The sequence below is a fragment of the Ictidomys tridecemlineatus genome, chromosome 4, assembly GCF_052094955.1.
Source record: "Ictidomys tridecemlineatus isolate mIctTri1 chromosome 4, mIctTri1.hap1, whole genome shotgun sequence".
In the NCBI taxonomy this organism is placed as follows: Eukaryota; Metazoa; Chordata; class Mammalia; order Rodentia; family Sciuridae; genus Ictidomys; species Ictidomys tridecemlineatus.
In genome coordinates, this window is record NC_135480.1 from 60,516,972 (window position 1) to 60,536,920 (window position 19,949).

The following is a 19,949-nucleotide window of genomic DNA, read 5'->3' on the forward strand; positions in this document are numbered from 1 at the left end:
AGTTATGCTTGAAAGCCCTATTCATTCTTTTATTGCCACATAGTAGCTAGCACAGAATAGGTTTCAAATGTTTATTAAACTTGAATCTTTAATTTAGTCCTTCCACCTGTTTTGAAATCTCTAGGAATTGGTGACTCAGTGTACATTTAAATCCCTCGAATGGTAGGGAGCTTATCATTCCTTAGTCATTGTCTTCCTTCTTTGAATACCTCTTGCAGTATTCTTCAGATTGGACTAGAATTCTTATTTCTGTATAGCCTTAACTTTTTAGTTCTCATTATGCCTTTTCTCAGATTCTGTTGTTTTGTAACTCTGAGTTTTGGAGGTACAGGCACTGACAGAGAATGTAGGCTCAGCATACTTGAGACTGACCTAAAAGCTTATGCTATGGAAGCTAACCCAGGATAATCCATTTAGTGTCATTTCTCATCTCCTTGATATTTCTTTGTGTTTTCCCTTCTTGAAGTCATATGTTATCTCTTTGCTCCTCAGAGGAAAATCTGTAGGTAAACATAAACTCATTAGTTCCCTCTAAAGTACAGCTTTCCCAAGAGAGTGCTGGGTCATAGCCATGAGGTTTTTGGCCCTGGGCAGCTGGGGAGAAACTAGGGAAAGGGGAGGCAGAGAGCATAAGCCCTGACAAGGTTTTTGTTCTTTCTTTCCTTTTCCCCTCTTTCCTAGTTGTTGTTACCAATAACTGAAAGCATTCTATTTCTTGGAATCCTCTTATCACATGGTACTCCCCATTACCCTTAAGATTAAGTCTAACATCTTCTGAGCTTTTCATTTGGTACCCTGCAAAAACAGTATTTTCTCTCCCTATTTTAATGATAACAGTAATAGGGATTTTTTTTTGACAGTTCAGGAGATTGAAATAAGCAGATATAATAATTGCTATAATATGAAGAAGCACAGAGATCTCTGGGAACACAAAAAATGGCAGGCAAGGGATCAAGAAAGGATCTTTAGAAGAAGTGTCTCCTTAGCTGACTGTGAATATATTAATATTTCTTTGATGAGGAATGAATATATTAATATTTATGAGGAAAAAGTCACGTTTTAGTTGAACAATTAAAAGGATGAAGTACCTTCATTACAACCTGTCTCTTTCCTTCTGGATGTGAGTTCCTTAAGGAGAAGAAAGGGCACTTCCAGCAGAACTAAAGACTCATTTCATTGCTGGGGATGAACATAGATTGTGATTTTGTCATGTGCTTATTATCTCTCATTGGCAAAGGGAATGGAGAGAGAGGGTCAGTTTTCTAAATGATGGGACATTTTGATAGTAACTTAAGAGCATAGGCACTGCAGGGTTGGTTTATATAGAAATTGCTTTTTTAAAAAAAGAGAAAAGAAATGGAGATGTACCTTTAGAAAGCAGTATTCTCTCAGGGTTAAATGTAGGAGCAATGTATAAACAGGTTTTACTGGTTTCAGATGGCCTTCCCAGTTCCTCTGAATTTCTCTGCAGCATTGTCCCAGCATTTGTTCAAGAGAGAATTAGTCTCTGAGTATTTCCCAAACATTTGCTTTGTGTCTAGTATTAGGTATGAAGTGTGAGGGGATGCTGAACAAGTAAGCTATTATCCATGACTTCAAAGCAATTAAAATTATTTAACATCTTTCCAACATTTATGTAATATATACAATGTGTCAGATTATATCTATTTCATATATATACATTATATATTCATATATGTATGTGTGTGTGTGTGTGTGTGTATATATACATATATATATATATATATATATTAAACTGACCCTGGGCCATTTTATACCCACTAGGATGGCTAAATTGGAGAAAAATCTTTGTGATGATTACATATAGAATATGTAAAGAACTCTTACAACTTGACATTAAAAAGAAATAACCTTTGGGCTGGGATATAGCTCATTTGGTAGAGAGCTTGCCTCATGTGCAGAAGGCCGTGGGAAGGAAGAACGGAAGGAAGGAAGGAAAGAGGGAGGGAGGAGGAGGGAGGGAGGGAGGGAGGAAGGAAGGAAGGATGGATCACAAGTTCGCAGCTAGCCTCAGCAATTTAGTGAGGTCCTAAGTAACTTAGTGAGACTCTATCTCAAAATATAAAAAAAAACTGGAGATGTGCCTCAGTGGTTAAATGCTCCTGAGTTTAATCCCTAGTACCAAAAAATAAAAATAAAAAAGGCAAAAAATCTAACTAGGCTTTTCTCCGAAGAAAATATACAAATAGACAATAAGCACATGAAAAGAATGTTCTGTATCATTAGCTATCAGCGAAATGCAAATCAAAACCTCAGTAATATGGTATGCAAACAATTGGGCAATTTCTCAATAGGTTAAGCATAGAGTTTTACACCCCAGAAATTCCACCCTTTGGTATATTCTTAACAAAAATAAAAATAAAAAAGTCCACATATAAACTTATAGACAAATATTCATAACAACAAATATTCATAATTATTTTAAAAAACCAAAATGTTTTTTTTATTGGTTGTTCAAAACATTACAGAGCTTATGATATATCATCTTTCATACATTTGACTCAATTGGGTTATGAACTCCCATTTTTACCCCAAATACAAATTGCAGTATCACATTGGTTACATACTCATGTTTTTACATAATGGCATATTAGTGACTGTTGTATTCTGCTACCTTTCCTATCCCCTACTATCCCCCCTCCCTTCCCCTCCCCTCCCCCCTCTCCTCTCTACCTCATCTGCTGTTGTTCAGTTCTCTCCCTTGTCCCCCCCCCCCGCTTTCCCCTCACAAACTCTTATATGTAATTTTGTGTAACATTGAGGGTCTCCTACCATTTCCATATGCTTTCCCTTCTCTCTCCCCCCACTCGTCTCTGTTTAGTGTTAATCTTTTCCTCATGCTCTTCCTCCCTGTTCTGTTCTTAGTTGCTCTCTTTATTTCAAAGAAGACATTTGGCATTTGTTTTTTAAGGATTGGCTAGCTTCGCTTAGCATAATCTGTTCTAATGCTATCCATTTCCCTGCAAATTCTATGATTTTTGTCATTTTTTAGTGCTGCGTAATACTCCATTGTGTATAGATGCCACATTTTTTTTATCCATTCATCTATTGAAGGGCATCTAGGTTGGTTCCACAGTCTAGCTGTTGTGAATTGTGCCACTATGATCATCGATGTGGCAGTATCCCTATAGTACGCTCTTTTAAGATCCTCAGGGAATAGTCTGAAAAGGTCGATAGCTGGGTCAAATGGTGGATCCATTCCCAGCTTTCCCAGGAATCTCCATACTGCTTTCCAAATTGGCCTCATCAATTTGCAGTCCCACCAGCAGTGTACAAGTGTACCCTTTTCCTCGCATCCTCGCCAACACTTATTGTTTTTGACTTCATAATGGCTGCCAATCTTACTGGAGTGAGATGGTATCTTAGGGTGGTTTTGATTTGCATTTCTCTGACTGCTAGAGATGGTGAGCATTTTTTCATGTTCTTGTTGATTGATTGTATGTCCTCCTCTGTGAAGTGTCTGTTCAGGTCCTTGGCCCATTTGTTGATTGGATTATTTGTTATCTTATTGTTTAATTTTTTGAGTTCTTTGTATATTCTGGATATTAGGGCTCTATCTGAAGTGTGAGGGGTAAAAATTTGTTCCCAGGATATAGGCTCTCTATTTACCTCTCTTATTGTTTCTCTTGCTGAGAAAAAAACTTTTTAGTTTAAGTAAGTCCCATTTGTTTATTCTTGTTATTAACTCTTGGTCTATGGGCATCCTATTAAGGAATTTGGAGCCCGACCTCACAGTATGTAGATCGTAGCCAACTTTTTCTTCTATCAGACGCAGTGTCTCTGATTTGATATCTAGCTCCTTGATCCATTTTGAGTTAACCTTTGTGCATGGTGAGAGAAAGGGATTCAGTTTCATTTTGTTGCATATGAATTTCCAATTTTCCCAGCACCATTTGTTGAAGATGCTATCCTTTCTCCATTGCATGCTTTTAGCCCCTTTATCGAATATAAGAAAATTGTACTTTTGTGGATTGGTTTCTGTGTCCTCTATTCTGTACCATTGGTCCACCTGCCTGTTTTGGTACCAGTACCATGCTGTTTTTGTTACTATTGCTTTGTAGTACAGTTTGAATTCTGGTATCGCTATGCCTCCAGATTCACACTTCCTGCTTAGAATTGCTTTTGCTATTCTGGGTCTTTTGTTTTTCCATATGAATTTCATGATTGCTTTATCTATTTCTATAAGAAATGCCGTTGGGATTTTGATTGGCATCGCATTAAACCTGTAGAGAACTTTGGGTAATATCGCCATTTTGATGATGTTAGTTCTGCCTATCCATGAACAGGGTACATTTTTCCATCTTCTAAGATCTTCTTCTATCTCTCTCTTTAGGGTTTTGTAGTTTTCATTGTATAAATCTTTCACCTCTTTTGTTAGGTTAATTCCCAAGTATCTTATTTTCTTTGAGGATATTGTGAATGGAGTGGTTTTCCTCATTTCCATTTCAGAAGTTTTGTTGCTGATATACAGGAATGCCACATATAAACTTATAGACAAATATTCATAACAACAAATATTCATAATTATTTTAAAAAACCAAAATGTTGAAACAACCCTCAGTATCCTTTAGCTGATGAATGGATAAATAAAATGTGATATTTCTGCATAGTGGAATATTGTTTAGTAAGAAAAGGAGTGAACTACTGATACATGCTATAACATGGATGAATCTTGAAAATATGCTAAATGACAGAAGCCAGTCACAAAAGACCACATACTGTATGAATTTATTTATATGAAAAGTCCAGAAAAGGCAAAGCTTTAGATTAGTGATTGCTAAAATCTGGGGGTGGGAATCAGAGGAGTTAGCAGATGAGCATGAAGTTTCTTTTTAGCGTGGTGGGAATGATTTAAAATAAGAGGTTATACAGCTCTGTAAATGTGCTAACAATCATTGAATTTCCCACTGAAACTTGATGATACACCTCAACATAGTTTAAAAAAAAAAAATCCTACTAGGCATGGTGGCACATGCTTGTAATCCCAGCAGCTTGGGAGGCTCAGGCAGGAGGATCACGAGTTCAAAGCCAGCCTCAGAAACTTATTGAGGTCATAAGCAACTTAGCAGGACCCTGTCTCTAAATAAAATATAAAAAAGGACTAGGAGGATGGGGCTGTAGCTCAGTGGCAGAGCGCTTGCCTAGCATGTGTGAGGTACTGGGTTCCATCCTTAGCACCGTATAAAAATAAACAGATAAAATAAAGGCATTCTGTCTATCTACAACTATAAAATTTTTTTTTTTTTAAATTACCTGGAGTCTTTGAGGGTGGGGTTCCAGGTAAGGGACCAGGGGTGTCATTCAGTGGTTAACAGCCCTAGGTTCAATCCCTGACATCAAAAAAAAAAAAAAAAAGAAAAACCCTTGGTCTGGTTACTTTGTCTTAATAGACTTCAAGCTCCTTAAGGGTGAGAATTGTTATTTGTTTATTATTGTATTTCTAGTGTAGAGCTTAATATATGTTTAGTTAACAGTTGAATGGATGTATGAATGGATAAAAGTGAAGAATGTCCTATAAATGAGGTGATATTTGAACTATCTTAAAGGTTGAATAGGAGTGAGCTAGACAGTAAAGGTGAGGAGAGAATTCTAGAGAGAGAAGCAACAGCCAAAGAATTGAGTCATGTCAGAGAAGAAGGTCAGTTTAGAATGACAAGTGATTCATTGTGGCTGAAGTAGAAGTCAGTTGGCTGATAGAGGTGAAATAAGGTAGCTGATTTGGGTTAGAGTACAAAGTACCTTGCATGTCATACTAAGGAGTTGGGACTTTAACCTGAAGGCAACAGAAAGTCATGAAAGTTTGTCAAAGTAGGATACTAATGCAGTTAGATGTTTGTCTGACTGAGTCTGTTCTAGAAGATTAGAGTCCAAGAGATCACTTTGGAGCCCACTACAATAGTCCACAAGAGAACAAGGGTTTAAGCCTGAACTAAGAAAGTGTGACAATGAAAAACTCAAGGGAGATTTCATAGGTGGTTATATATGATCAGCACACAAACAGTCCAGAGTATAAAGGCTTTAGGTATTCATGAAGAATAGTTCTGTTCTGGGAGGGTTCTGGAGGAGGTGACATCTAGTTTGGGTCTTTAAGGAAAGGTAAAGAAATTTAGGGTATCTGGAAGCTGGAGTACATACAGGAAAGAATAAGAGAAGAGGTCTCAGGAGGGAAGAAGCCAGAATGAGTAATAGAAATTTGATGGGATAGGAATTGAAGAACCAAAGAAGCAAACTTTATATGCTTTCATGTTTGAAAAGTTTAATTTAAAAAGCTACCTTGCTGGACTGAGGGCTGTGCTTTCTGGTGATGGTAGGTAGGGTAGGGAGGTGACGGCAGGCAGCATCATCAGCAGTTGTTACAACTAACATCTGCTTTCACTTTATTGCTCCAAGTTTGCTGCCCATGTCAGGCCTTAGATTTGGATAAGTATATCTGATGTCCCAGTTGATTAGGACCTTGGAGGTCTAAAAGATGAAGTAGTTCCACTTTGAAGTTATTTGCCTTGAATTCTTGGCAGAACTAAGGAGTAAGGGTTGGGGGAATGTAAATGAAAGGAGAATGGGAAACTAAAAATGTGGATAGCCTGTGAACCTTTGAACTTCGCTTGTTATTCTAATCACCCAGCAGACCACAGTATCTGTACCCTACCAGATTAAGACTGCTGGCCTAGTTGTTGTGTTATAGTCCTACCAGGTTTAGGAGCTAGCTATTTTCTCTTTTTGCTGGGGTTACACAGCATTTTGTTTATGTGTCAGTAGTATCCTTATCATATTGTGTTTAATTGTAGTCTTCCACCACTCTCTGGACAGTGAATACATCAAGGGCAGAGGTTAGACTTACTCATCTCTAATGTTGTGAAATGATGAAGTCTCTAGTCCCTGGCTGTTAATTCTCTAATATGAAAGGATCAATTTATATTTATGAAATGTCAGCTTACCTACCCAAGAGAGGTTTTCAGAGTTTAGAGCCTTTGTGGTTAACAGACATTTAAAATCAGGGTGGGAGGCCATCCCCTGAGTAATGGAAAATTCTGTTGTATGCATTATCACTTGGTAAGTTTTTAGTGATTTAATTTAGTAGCATCCGGTTATACCTCATCACACTAAAGGCATTTTGCTAAATTCTGTGGTCACTAAGGGAACTATGGTAGTTTCAAAGACCAAAATATTATAGCTGACTCTAGAGCTTTAGAGTTAGATAGATTTGGTGTGAATTATAGTATTTTAAATTAAGGGAACTTGGAAGTCATCTAAGCCAATCCTCTCATTTTATAGATGGAGAAACTGAGGTATGGAGATAAATACCCTATTTATATAAATAAATTAATTAAATATACAGATTTTTTGGGGGCAGTACCAGGGATTGAACCCAAGGGCACTTAACCACAGAGCCATATCCCCCGTCCTTTTTTATTTTTTATTTTGAGACTGAGTCTTATAAGTTGCTTTGGGCCTCATTCAGTTGCTGAGACTGGCCTTGAACTTATGATCCTTCTACCTCAGCCTCCTGAACTGCCAAGATTACAGGTGTGCTCCACCACACCTGGCTATACGTTTATTTTTGTTTATAATGTATATATAACATTTATATGTGTATAATATATGTATTTCACATAAACGAATATATAATGTAAATACTTATACAAATATATATAATATATAGTAAGTAAAGAGGTACACCAGATTAGAACTACAGTTGTATTTCCCTTCACTGAGGATAGTTGTTACCCTGAGGCCATTTCTCAGAGGGAAAATGAGAGTAAGTTAAAATCCTCCAAGGAAGTAAGACATAACACATGGACTAAGTGTCACTATCCATCTTATTCAGTATTTTCTTCTGGTGCTGGTAAACTTTTGAGGAAAGCAGAGTACTGATATGTAGCAACAAAATAGCCTCCTTCTTTACTATTCCTTTAGCCTTCTTTATTTTTGTACCTAACACTTCTATAAGAAATTATTTCATATATATTTTTTTACATGTCTATTATCTGCCTTCTGTATTAAAAAAGCAAGTTTTATAAAGGAAAAATCTATTTTTTAAGCCTGTCTTATAATTGTTGGCTACCTTCAAGATTCCAGACACATGGTATATTGCTTAATCTTTGACATTTGTTTTTTTGTTTGGATTTGTTTGTGATCTGTCTGTTTTTTTTTTTTTTTTTGGATCATTCATGAAATGCAGAATGCACACTATTTTTTGGGTGGGGGGATGACTGGGGATTGAACTCAGGGTCATTCAACCACTGAGCCACATCCCTAGCCCAATTTTGTATTTTATTTAGAGATAGGGTCTCACTGAGTTGCTTAGCGCCTTGCTATTGCTGAGGCTGGCTTTGAACTCTCAATCCCCCTGCCTTAGCCTCCCAAGCTGTTGGGATTACAGTTGTGTTCCACTGCGCCTGGCCAGAATGCATGCTATTGTCAAATGATTTGTCAGATGACTCTGTATGGCTTATTTAAGTATATCTAAGATTACTTTTTTTGGTGGATTTAGTCAGTGTGAGATTTAGTGTGCATTTAAATTTCATTCTTCACGATAGGCTCAGTAGAGACAAGAATCTCAGAAGCAGCAAAGCAATGTGACTTGGCAACTGAGAACACTTAATCCACAGTTATAGGTAGAAAGCAAGGCTGATTTATTCATTAGATATAGTAGGTGCAGTGACTAGAACCCACAAAAATGTTTTGATTCTTTTTAAATTAGAAGAAAAAGGTGAATGTAATCTGGCTTGGATTATACATTTTAATACCAATGTAGTCATAAAACACATATTTTTAAAAAACTTTTCTTTTAATGGAGGAAGGGGTCCACAAAGGGAAGAGTGCCCAGGTCTTGTAAAAGTTATAATGTGGCCTTGACACAGGATCTTGTGACAAGTAGTTATTGGCTGTTTGAAGAACTAATCCCTGACATTGGTTTCTCTCTTAAGGTCTATCCATCTCCCCAACACTTCTCTAGACCTCAATCACCACGATCATTGAGGCGTTATATCTGTGTTTTATATCACATTTGTGCCTTTTATAAAATAGAAACAATTTCGTTTCTTGTGCTGAGTAAATTCCTGATTTTTTTTTTAAAGCTTTTTATTTTCTGACTTCTCAGGGGCAGGAAAAAGTTTGATTCATTTCTGTATCTCTGTGTTTAGCCTAACCTGCACTTTAGAATAGGAGTAACTAAACTGGGAATAAGTAAATGAATCCATGTATCAAACCTCTTAGATAGCCTCAGAGGTCCTTTTCTGGAAGAAGAGTATTATAAACAGTTTTCCACCTATCTTTTAGTTTTTCTGAGTGTCTTCAGCAAAATTTAGAGAGCTACTGGGATACTAAAGAAGATGTGGAAAATAAGGGTGATCATCTGACTTAGAGAGTTAAAAGCCAATATAAAGAATTAGTCACAGAGAGGAAAGAATATTCTTTTTAACAAATCATGCCAAGACAATTGGATAGCTGTATATAGAAGAATGATATTGAATCTCTATTTCACACTATATAGAAAAATTAACTAAAAATGAACCAACAACCTAAATGGAAGAACTAAACCTATAAAACTCTTAGAAGAAAACATAGATGTAATCTTCATGATCAGATTAGGCAGTAGTTTCTTAGATATATGAAAATTATAAACAACAAAAGAAAAAAATGTAAATTGGACTTTATCAAGATTAAAAACTTCTGCTGGGGCTGGGGTTGTGTTTCAGTGGTAGAACACTCGTCTAGCGTGCATGAGGCACTGGGTTGGATCCTCAGCACCACATAAATCTAAAATAAAGATATTGTGTCCACCTAAAACTAAAAAATAAATATTAAAAAAAAACTTTTGTGCTACAAAAGACATTAAAAAAGTGAAAAGATAACCTACATAATGGGAGAAAATATTTTCAAGTTGTCTAGATAAGGTATTTGTATCTAGAGCATAAAAATAACTTAAAATTCAACAGTAAAAAGATTATTGAAGGAAAAACAAAACCTGAATAGGCTTTTCTTCAAAGAAGACATACAGTGACCAATAAACATGAAAAGATGCTGAAGAGAAGCTACGGGTGTAGCTCAGTGGTAGAGCCATTGCCTAGCAAAACAGTTTTCATCCTCAGCACTGCAAAAAATAAAAAATTATAAAGTTGAAAAGATTCTCAACATCATTAGCCATTTGGGATGAAAAATCAAAATCACCTTGAGATATTATTTTACACCCATTTGGATGCCTTAATCAAAAAGAGTACAAATGGGGCTGGGGATGTGGCTCAACTGGTAGCGTGCTCGCCTGGCGTGCGTGCGGCCTGGGTTCGATCCTCAGCACCACATACCAACAAAGATGTTGTGTCCGCCAAGAACTAAAAAATAAATATTAAAAAAAAAAAAAAAGAGTACAAATGGGTTTGGAATTGTAGCTCAGGGGTTGAGTGCTTGCCTAGGAGTGCGAGACACTCGGTTTGATCCTCATCACCACATAAAAATAAATAAATAAAAAGTATTGTACCCATCTATAACTAAAAAAAATTTTTATAATAACTGACATATATATAATTAAATTTTTTGTTATAAATGGGCACAATACTTTTGTTTATTTTATTTTATTTGTTTATTTTTATGTGGTGCGGGGATCAAACCTAGTGCCTCATGCATGCTAGGCAAGCACTCTACCACTGAGCCACAATGCTAGCCCCTTTTTGAAATTTTTTTAAAAGTACAAATGTTAGCAAGGATGTGGAGAAATTGGAACTCACTGCTGGTGAGACTGTAAAATGGCACAGCTGTGATGGAAAACAGTTTGACAGTTCCTCAAAAGATTAAGCATGGAGTTATCATCATATTACCCAGCAATTCTACTCCTAGGTATATACTCAAGAGGAAATAAACATGTGTTCACACAAAAGTGTACTGAAAATGTTCATAGCAATATTACTTATAATAGCCCAAAAGTTGATATATTCCCAATATCTATCAACTAATGAATGGATAAGCAAAATACAGTATATATCCACAATGGAATATTGTTTGTCAATAAAAAAGAATGACCCAGGACTTGAAGTTGTAGCTCAGTGTAGAGTATTTGCCTACACTGGGTGAGGCACTGGGTTCAAGCCTAAGTACCACATAGAAATAAATAAATAAAAGGTAAAATAAAGGTATTGTGTCCATCTACAACTAAAAATATATAAATTTTTAAATAGGAAGTGAAGTACAATATATGCTACAAAATGGATCAATCTTGAAAAAATTATGCCAGGCCAAACAAAGTGGCAGGTTCTTGTAATCCCAGTGGCTGAGGGGCTGAGCAGGAGGTTAAAACCAGCCTCAGCAAAAGCAAGGTGCTAAGCAACTCAGAGTCTGTCTCTTAAAAAAATACAAAATAGGACTGGGGATGTGGTTCAGTAGTCAAGTGTCCCTGAGTTCAATCCCTAGTGTCCCCCCACCAAAAAAAATAATGCCAAGTGAAAGAAAGCCAGCCACAAAGACCATTATATATTCCCATTTATATAAATTGCATACACACACACACACACAGAAAGTAAGTTAGTGGTTACCTAGGGATGGGGGTGAGGGGAGAATGGATAATGACTTCTAATTAGTATGTGGTTTCTTTTGGGGGGTAATTGTGGCATAATTCTGTGAATATACTAAAAGACCCTAGTATACTTTATTTTTTTAATTTTTATTTTTAAATTTTTTTTAGATGTTGATGAACCTTTATTTTATTCATTTATTTATATGCAGTGCTGAGGATTGAACCCAGTGCCTCACACATGCTAGGCAGGCACTCTACCACTGAGCCACAATTTTAGCCCCCTAATATACTTTAAATGGGTAAATTTTATGGTAGGTGAATTAGATCTCAGTAAAATTGTTATTACCAAAAAGAGAATCAGGCCAGGGGCAGTGATGCACACCTGTAATCCCAACAGTTCAGAAGGCTGAGGCAGGAGGATCATAAGTTCAAAGCCAGCCTCAGCAACTTAGCAAGGCCCTAAGCAACTTATTGAGACCCTATCTCAAATAAATAATAAATAAGTAAACAAACAAACAAACAAATAAGTAAATAGAATCAGGTGTACAGATGCAAAAGGCTATAGGTGCAATTTATGAATGTGAGTGCTGGGATGTAGTAGTAATGTTTTTTAAACTTTTAACATTTATGAATTACTTTAGTATCTTATTAAAATAAAGATTCTGTCTCAGATTCTTGGATGGAGTCTGAGATTCTTTATTTTATACCAAGCTTCCACAGTGTTGTTGCTATTGGCTGTGGACCACAGATAGCAAGGTAGTATAGGATGTTGTGTTTTAAATGAATGAGATCAAAGAACCTTCCAGAAGCCAGGAGGAATAGATCAAAGTTTTGCAGGAAGGCAGATAGGGGCTTAAGGAACAAAGTAACCAGCCTATGTAAAGATGCAGAGATCACAGACTATTTTTGTAGAGGACAGGAAGACTAAAATTGTGGGGTACAGTGGTGAGTCACTAATCATTTGCACCTTAGAAGATATAGCTGCCAACTTCTGACCATTTTTTATCTTTGCAAAATTTTCTCTTGCCCTCTGCCTGGCATTTTTGGTTTAATTTCTTTCAAATCTAGGCTTATGTAGATTGATATGACTAGGGGCTAGAAGTGAAATCCTAGAAGAGAAGTGATTGACTAGCAATAAAACATTCTATGTATAGGTCATAGTGTTGATTATGGACCCATCAAACAGTACTCTTGACCTGAGAACCTACCCAATTAGCTACTGAGTTCTAGACAAGGTGCCTTCAGACTGAGTTTAGTGCTTGGCCCCAAATGAATAAACTCCTTAATGAGAGAGAAAATAAAGATGTCTTTCCAGATGGTACAGGTTAATTATAGCTATAGTTAACTGCTTTCCTTGTTTTTCCACTTGAGTCAGAAGACTGGATTGGGTGTAATTTAAAACCTTTTTGTTCTGGAGGCAAAATTAAAGCCAGATCATATATTACTCTTAACTTTTTACTACTTCATGAAGTGCTAATGATCCTCAAGTCCCAAGTATTACTATTCTGTGCTTTACCAACATTCAGTTCCCTGCCTCTTCTGGTAATTTGTAAAAAATTCACACTGTCCTAGGAGGAAAGGCAGGGAAATTACTTGATCACCTTGAATGTATTTTCCTCACAGCCTTCTGATGAAGTCAGAAGTCCTATTTTTTTTTTTTTCCAGGTGGAAAAACTGAGGCATAGACAGTAACTTGCTAAGTTTACTCTTTGACAGAGAGGTAACTCCATGCCTGGCCCAGTTTTCTGGATCTTATAGTTTTGCCTTCAATGGACATGTCTTGAGAATTTGAACATGTGCTTGTTTTGTCACATAGTTTTAAACATCATTTTTATGACTGCTCTAGTGTTGGATGAATACTCCTTTCTCAGATGATTATTAGTTACTACCTTCCACCCTCATATTGGTAATTGAATCCAAGATACTGTACTACTGAGCTACATCACCAGCCCCACTTATTTGTTTGCACTTTTGGGAGTTGAACCCAGGGCCTTGTGCGCGGTAGGGAAGGGCCTTACCACTTAGCTATTCCTCAGCCACCCTTATTTATTTTTTGAGACAGGGTTTTGCTAAATTGCTAAGTCTGGCCTTGAAATGGTGATCTTCTTGCTTCAGCCTCCTGAGTCACTGGGATTACAGGTGTGGGCCACCTTGCTCAGCTAATTTATTTTTTAAGTGTTTGTTTACTCACCAATTTAAAGCATCTCCAGGTGGTATATTGATTTATTAGCATACTTGCATACTTTATCATAAAGAATTTCGTTCAGTTCTACCAAGTATTCATTGAATGCTTAATATATGCTTAGCTATGTGCTGTTCTCCTTGGTAGACACAGACATGGTGTAAAGTGTGTCTTGGCTCTGAGGCAGCTTCTGCATTTATATGCTGGGTACAAGTTAGACATAAACAGGGCCAGGGCCAGGATGAGGCAATCAAGGTGCTGGGTACAAACTTGAAGCAGTCACTTAAGGTCATAAAGTGTAGTGGTAGTAACTGGAGTGGAAGCTTTCTTAAATTATGAGCTTTAGGTTCCTTGCTTGACCCAGGTTGGTCCTAAACTTAAGCGGCAGTTAGGTCATTTAGAGAGCATATCTAAGATAATATAAGGATATGAATGTGTGTTAGAGAACAGTGTGCATAATAATCTAATGTGCATAATAATCATCTGGAGAGTTTATTAAAAGGTAGCTTCTGATTTAGTAAGTTTAGAGTGGTGCCTGAGATTGTGCACTCAGATGATCTGAGTTCATGAGCTACATTTTGAGAAAAAAGAGAAAATTCACTGATAGAAAAAAGTAGAGGACTGAATTCACTATGCTACAGAATCGAAACTTTTCTAGGAAAGGTGAAATCCAAGCTAGGTTCTCAAAGGATAACTTGGATTTGAATAGGAAAAAATGTAGCAGAAAGGCATTCCAAGCAGAAGGAGGAGTATACAAAGGCCCAGAGACAGTATATGAGTCTCATAAGTAGATGAAACTTGTGCATTGATTTTTTTTTCAAAGTTTGATTTTTCATTGTCTGCAGGTACCTCCCAGCAGAGCTTTTCCATATTTTGTATCAATTTGTCCCCTTTCATAGTATTTGACCTCTGTCTTTTTAGATGAAGGCCTGAGTTAAGGTACCAAGTAAATTCTGTGAGGCAATATGTGAAGTAGAAAAAGGAAGGAGGTTGGTTGACTTCATTACCCACATTAGTTCAACAAAACCTTGGGATTATTATTTTTTTTTTCCCTAGCTGGGACATGAAGAAGCCAGAAAGCATTCCTTAAATATGATGGGCATTCCCAGTACACAGGCTTAAAGGATGGCTGGTAAACATGTGTTGACTTGAGTTGGTGGTAGAATGGAGTTCTGTTTTATCTCAAATATTTTGCTTTCTTTTGGTACTGGGGATTGAACTCAAGTGCTTAACCACTAAGCTACATCCCCAGACTTTATTTATAATTTATTTAAAGAAGGGAGACAGGGGTCACAATGGATTGCTCAGGGCTTTACTAAATTGCTGAGACTGACTGGCTTTGAACTTGCTTTTGTTTAGCTACAAGTAGAAGACTTGAGCCCTGAACTCAAAACTAGTGCCATGTTTTTTTTTGTTTGTTTGTTTGTTTTTGTGATGGTGGTGGTTTGGGGGAGGTACTGGAGATTAAATCCAAGGGCACTTAACCATGGAGCCACAACCCCAGCCATTTTTATTTTATATATATGAGACTGGGTCTCACTAATTTGCTTTGTGCCTCGCTGAGTTGCTGAGGCCGGCTTTGAACTCATGATCCTCCTGCCTTATCCTCCCAAACTGCTAGGATTACAGGTATACACCACTGCACCCAGCTATTGCCATGATTTTTGATGGGGGTGATTTTTGTCCCCTAGGGAACATTTAATAATGTCTATAGACTGTTCTACTTATTGCACCTGGGGTGATGGTACTGGCAATGTATACAACCTCTCCCCCAATAAAGAGTTAACCACTCCGAAATATCAGTAGTGACAAGTTTGAGAAAACTTGCTTTCAAAAGACAAGACCTCAGAGAGAACCTGAACTTGGAGCTTAACCATACCAGTAGTTAATAGTAGGGCAGGGACTAGAGCTCATTTTACCATGGTCTAATGTTCTGCCTGCAACCATGGTGCCATTTAGAACCATATGGCATTATATGACAGAATATTTTATGTAGCTTCATCTCTCACTAATTCTGACTTGCATTTTTTCCCTAGTCATACTCAATTATTAGTGTACTATACAATTTTATTCTTTCATGTCTATGTTATTTCTTTGGATACAATACATTTCTCTCATTTCTTTATCTAGATATTTCACATGTCTTCTAAGAAGCCTTCCCTAATCTGTAATGCCCTAGATTGAGTTAAAAGTCACTTCTTCATTCTTCTATAGCTAGTCTTTATCATATAATAAAGAAATTTTCTGTTTATGTATGTCTTCCTCATTAGGCTTGAGTGTTTGGTAGTTAGGACTCTTTCAGTCTTCTGCCCTCATTGCATAGTACAGAATATGTATGCATGCATCATACATTCAGTCAAGGATATAAGCCAAACTATAGTTAGAAAAGGGAGAAATCAGTGTGAAATAGTTTGGGGAAAAGCTTAATAGAGAATGTGAGGCATGGAATTTTCCTTAGTACCTTGAAGGCATTGATGAGTGCATGAGCACCTTATATTAGGCAGGGATAGTACTAAGACAATAATGGGTTTTTCTGGTGATGTCTTTCTACAGGTCGATATGTCAGACCTCTCCCCTGAGGAGCAATGGAGGTAAGTGTCGCATTGTGGGCTCCATGATTTGGTAACTGAAAGTTAATCCAACTAATAGAGTTATATGACTACAACTGTGGGAGGCAGTGGCTCAAGACTGGCAAGACAGGTCTTTTGGGATCTTTCCAAGTATCTGGATCATTTCTGGGTAGCTCCCTCAGTCCTAGAGAGTAAGTGAATAATTGCACCAAACCCTCCATCTGAATTTGAATTCCGTTTCCACTCTGTGATCTTGCACAAGTTGCTTACCTTCTCACTGCCTAAGTTTGCCCCATTTGTAAAATGAGGATCCTAACAGTACTATCCTTTATAGAGTTGTGAGGATTAATATATGTGAAATTCTTAGAATAGTATCTGGCATTTGGTGAGCTTCCAGTAAGTGTTACTTGTTTTGAAGATGATTATCATCATTAACATCATCATTATTATCCATGATACCTGATGGAGAGCTCTGGTTGAGAAAATGGGAGTTATGTTTTCTCATTTTAACTCTGCTACTAAGTTGCATTGGAACCAGAATGAGTTAAAAAATATCTTATTTTTATGATTTGTTGTTATTAAAGGAGTGTCAGGGTGCTGACCCCACAGATTTCACAGGACTGCTGACCAGTGAGCTGAAATCAACCAAGTAAAATTTATACTGAGAAAAAAAATCCCTTAATTTAGATTAAAATTATTATTTTTTAAAAAATATTTTTTAGTTGTTGATAGATCTTTATTTATTTGTATGTGGTGCTGAGAATCGAACCCAGTGCGTCACACATGCTAGGCAAGTGCTCTACCATTGAGCCCCAACCCCTAGATTAAAATTATTGATTATAAAAAATATAGAATAGCAAAGGTACCAACTCATGAGAAACCCAGCATGAGTTTTAGGTGACTTTAGGCTCAATATGCACCAATTTTGAACCACAGCTAACAAAATACTTTTAATAATTTGGAAGATGTTCATAGAAATGTGCTATCTCCCTTAAGGAAGGTGACAGTGCCACTGTGCTCTGCTTTGCAGGACACAAATGTTTTGTTCTAAGCAGTGCTTATTAAGAAGATCTTTAACTGGATCATGTCTAGAGGAAGGCAACCAGGATTAATAGTCTTCACGTCCTGTTACATGAATAGTGGCTGAAAGATCTAGAACTATTAGCCTAAAAGGGCACAGGAAAATTGAGGTAATAACAGGAGAGGCTTTTGTTGTTGTTTAAATGAAAACATAATAAATCTTTAAAGGGTGGTTGTTGGAAAAGAGGAGTAGTATGTTCTTTGTTTTCCATGATATAGAATTAGGTCCAATGTGTTTAAACTGTAGGAAGGTAGATATTTTTTTTTGTCTCAATTTTAGAAATATCTTTAATAATCAAGGTATATTGAGAAATAATAAGCTTTCTGTCACTGAAGTACTGGAATTTTATTCATTCATGAAAAAATATGAATACATACAAAGTGCCAGACCCTGCTAATTCTAGAGTAGATTAAATATTTAAAAAATTTTTCTTTTTTTAATTGTAGGTGAACACAATATCTTTATTTATTTATTTTTATGTGGTGCTAAGGATCAAACCCAGTGCCTCACACATGCTACACAAGTGCTCTACCATTGAGCCACACACCCAGCCCTAGAATTGATTAACTTAAAGGCACATGTTCTCAATCAATGGAAGTATCCAAGCAAAGGTTGCAAAAAAATCATTTTTGCATTGTGCATGACTTCTCTGATCTTTTCTACATCCTTTCTTTGATTTCATGTTATAGACATCCATTTACTTGTGTTTTGTCTGAGAACAAGAAATTCATTGCTTTCTATCTTTATAACTCCACACAGCACTTAGGCTTTTTTTGTTTGTTTGTTTTAAGTATTTTCTACCCTCTTAGCTTAGCCTAGCCTTATAACAGCTCTGTGAGGCAGGCAGAAAAGATTTGGACTCCTTTTGACAGATGAAGAAATTGTGGTGGAAAGATGTAATGTTTCTTAGCCAAGGCCACATGGGTGAGTCTGAACCTAAGTTTCTGACTCCCAGTCCTATTCTTTTTCTGATAGATTCTTCCACCCAGGGTAGAATCATGTTAGATGAACCCTCAGGTGCTGGTTGACATTTGGCTGCCTACTCTGTCCACCACGTTTCCACCCCACTAACATTTTAAACATAGAATTTTGAAAGAACTACATGATGAATGCCACTCTAATCACCACCTAAAAAAGTTAACTTTTTGCTGTATTTGCTGTATCATTTATCTACCCATAATTTATCCCACTGGATTCTTCTTCCTGTTAGTCTTTCACTGCCCTTAGGCATTCCATGAAGACATCATCTATATTGTCCTTTTCCCTCTCTCCCTAATACCTTGGTATATAAAATCTCCTGATTGTACGCTACATTTGTATTCCATTTTCTCTCTTAATTCCTCTCTCATTCCTCTGCCTTGACTGATTCTGACCCAGAGTGGTAGGAGTAACTATTCTTAGAGGAAGTTTTTGCCAGTATTGACCAAGGGAATTACTTGCTACTAGTCCTCAAGACCAGAGAATGCCAACCTTAGAATAATAAAAAGTTTCCAACTATATTGTTTCTTGAGCCCTTGAGGAAACAATTTACTTATGGATACTAATGATGCAGTCACTGTTGGATGAGTATAAAGTTAAAGCAGTCCAGATTTTCTAGGCTTTAACTGGTCTTAAGAGTTCTTGCCCTGGCAAAAAATTAAAAATAAAATAAAAAAGGTTGGATGAATAAAGCAAGACTTTAACCTTAGAATCAGCACACATTTGCAATGTTACTCCTTTATAGGTGTCATAAATATCATCAACTAAGAATATGAGACTTCATGGCTATAAACTCTGGGTTACTTTCTTCTGACATGTCAGAATAGAACTGAAATGGACAGTAACACAGGCTTTTCTGAGATCTCCTTCCTACTATAAGAAAGTTGTCAGCTGTTTCTACCTTGAGGGGCAGGCAACAGACTACCCAAGTCTAATCTCAACAGCTGAGCTTTGTTGTGGGGCCCATAGAACTTCTATTCTATTCTCTAATGTCTGTCCTCTAGGATGTGTGTCCTTTTAGCCCCTAATTTGCATGGATTCCTTCACTTGCAAGTCACAGGAGCGTGTTCTGAACTATGGGCTGGTAGAATATCTCTAGGAAACACTGCTTCTTTACCTCCACATAATCCCTGATTGGCTCACCCCATCTGTTTGGCTTTCAGGGTCGAGCACGCACGCATGCATGCCAAGCATCGTGGCCACGAAGCCATGCACGCTGAAATGATCCTCATCCTCATCGCTACCTTGGTGGTGGCCCAGCTGCTCCTGGTGCAGTGGAAACAGAGGCACCCCCGCTCCTACAATGTAAGCCACTTTGCCTCTCACTTCTTTGTCAATCATCAATAGACCCTTCCTAAGTATCCCATAGCCCAGCCTAACTCAGGCAGAGAAAAACAGTAACAGTGAACTTTATATATGAAATGGTGAATAGTTTATGGGGTATATGCATGTGTGCATATGTGTGTCTCTCTAAAAGGCAAGTGATTCAGTGGATGAAAACAAAGAGAACATGAGACTACTTTCACTGCTAGAAAAGGTAGGTACTTCCTTTTAAACATTGTGGGAGAGATTCATGAAGGAGGTATTCTTCAGAACTATTCAGTTGGAAGG

The 19,949-nt window shown here is 37.1% G+C and overlaps 1 protein-coding gene across 3 annotated transcripts in view; it reads left to right on the forward strand.

The window, feature by feature from the left end:
* Rnf121 (ring finger protein 121) overlaps positions 1-19,949 on the forward strand; it is a 61,305-nt gene that overhangs the window by 7,969 nt on the left and 33,387 nt on the right. The window contains exons 2-3 of one of the 3 annotated variants that reach the window (XM_005323143.5): positions 16,263-16,300; positions 19,502-19,643. In XM_005323143.5, the coding sequence (XP_005323200.1) occupies positions 16,263-16,300; positions 19,502-19,643 (180 nt within the window). Of the gene's footprint in view, positions 1-16,262; positions 16,301-19,501; positions 19,644-19,949 lie in introns of those variants that run through there. The other 2 variants (XM_021725046.3, XM_040284884.2) reach the window with 2 other exon arrangements.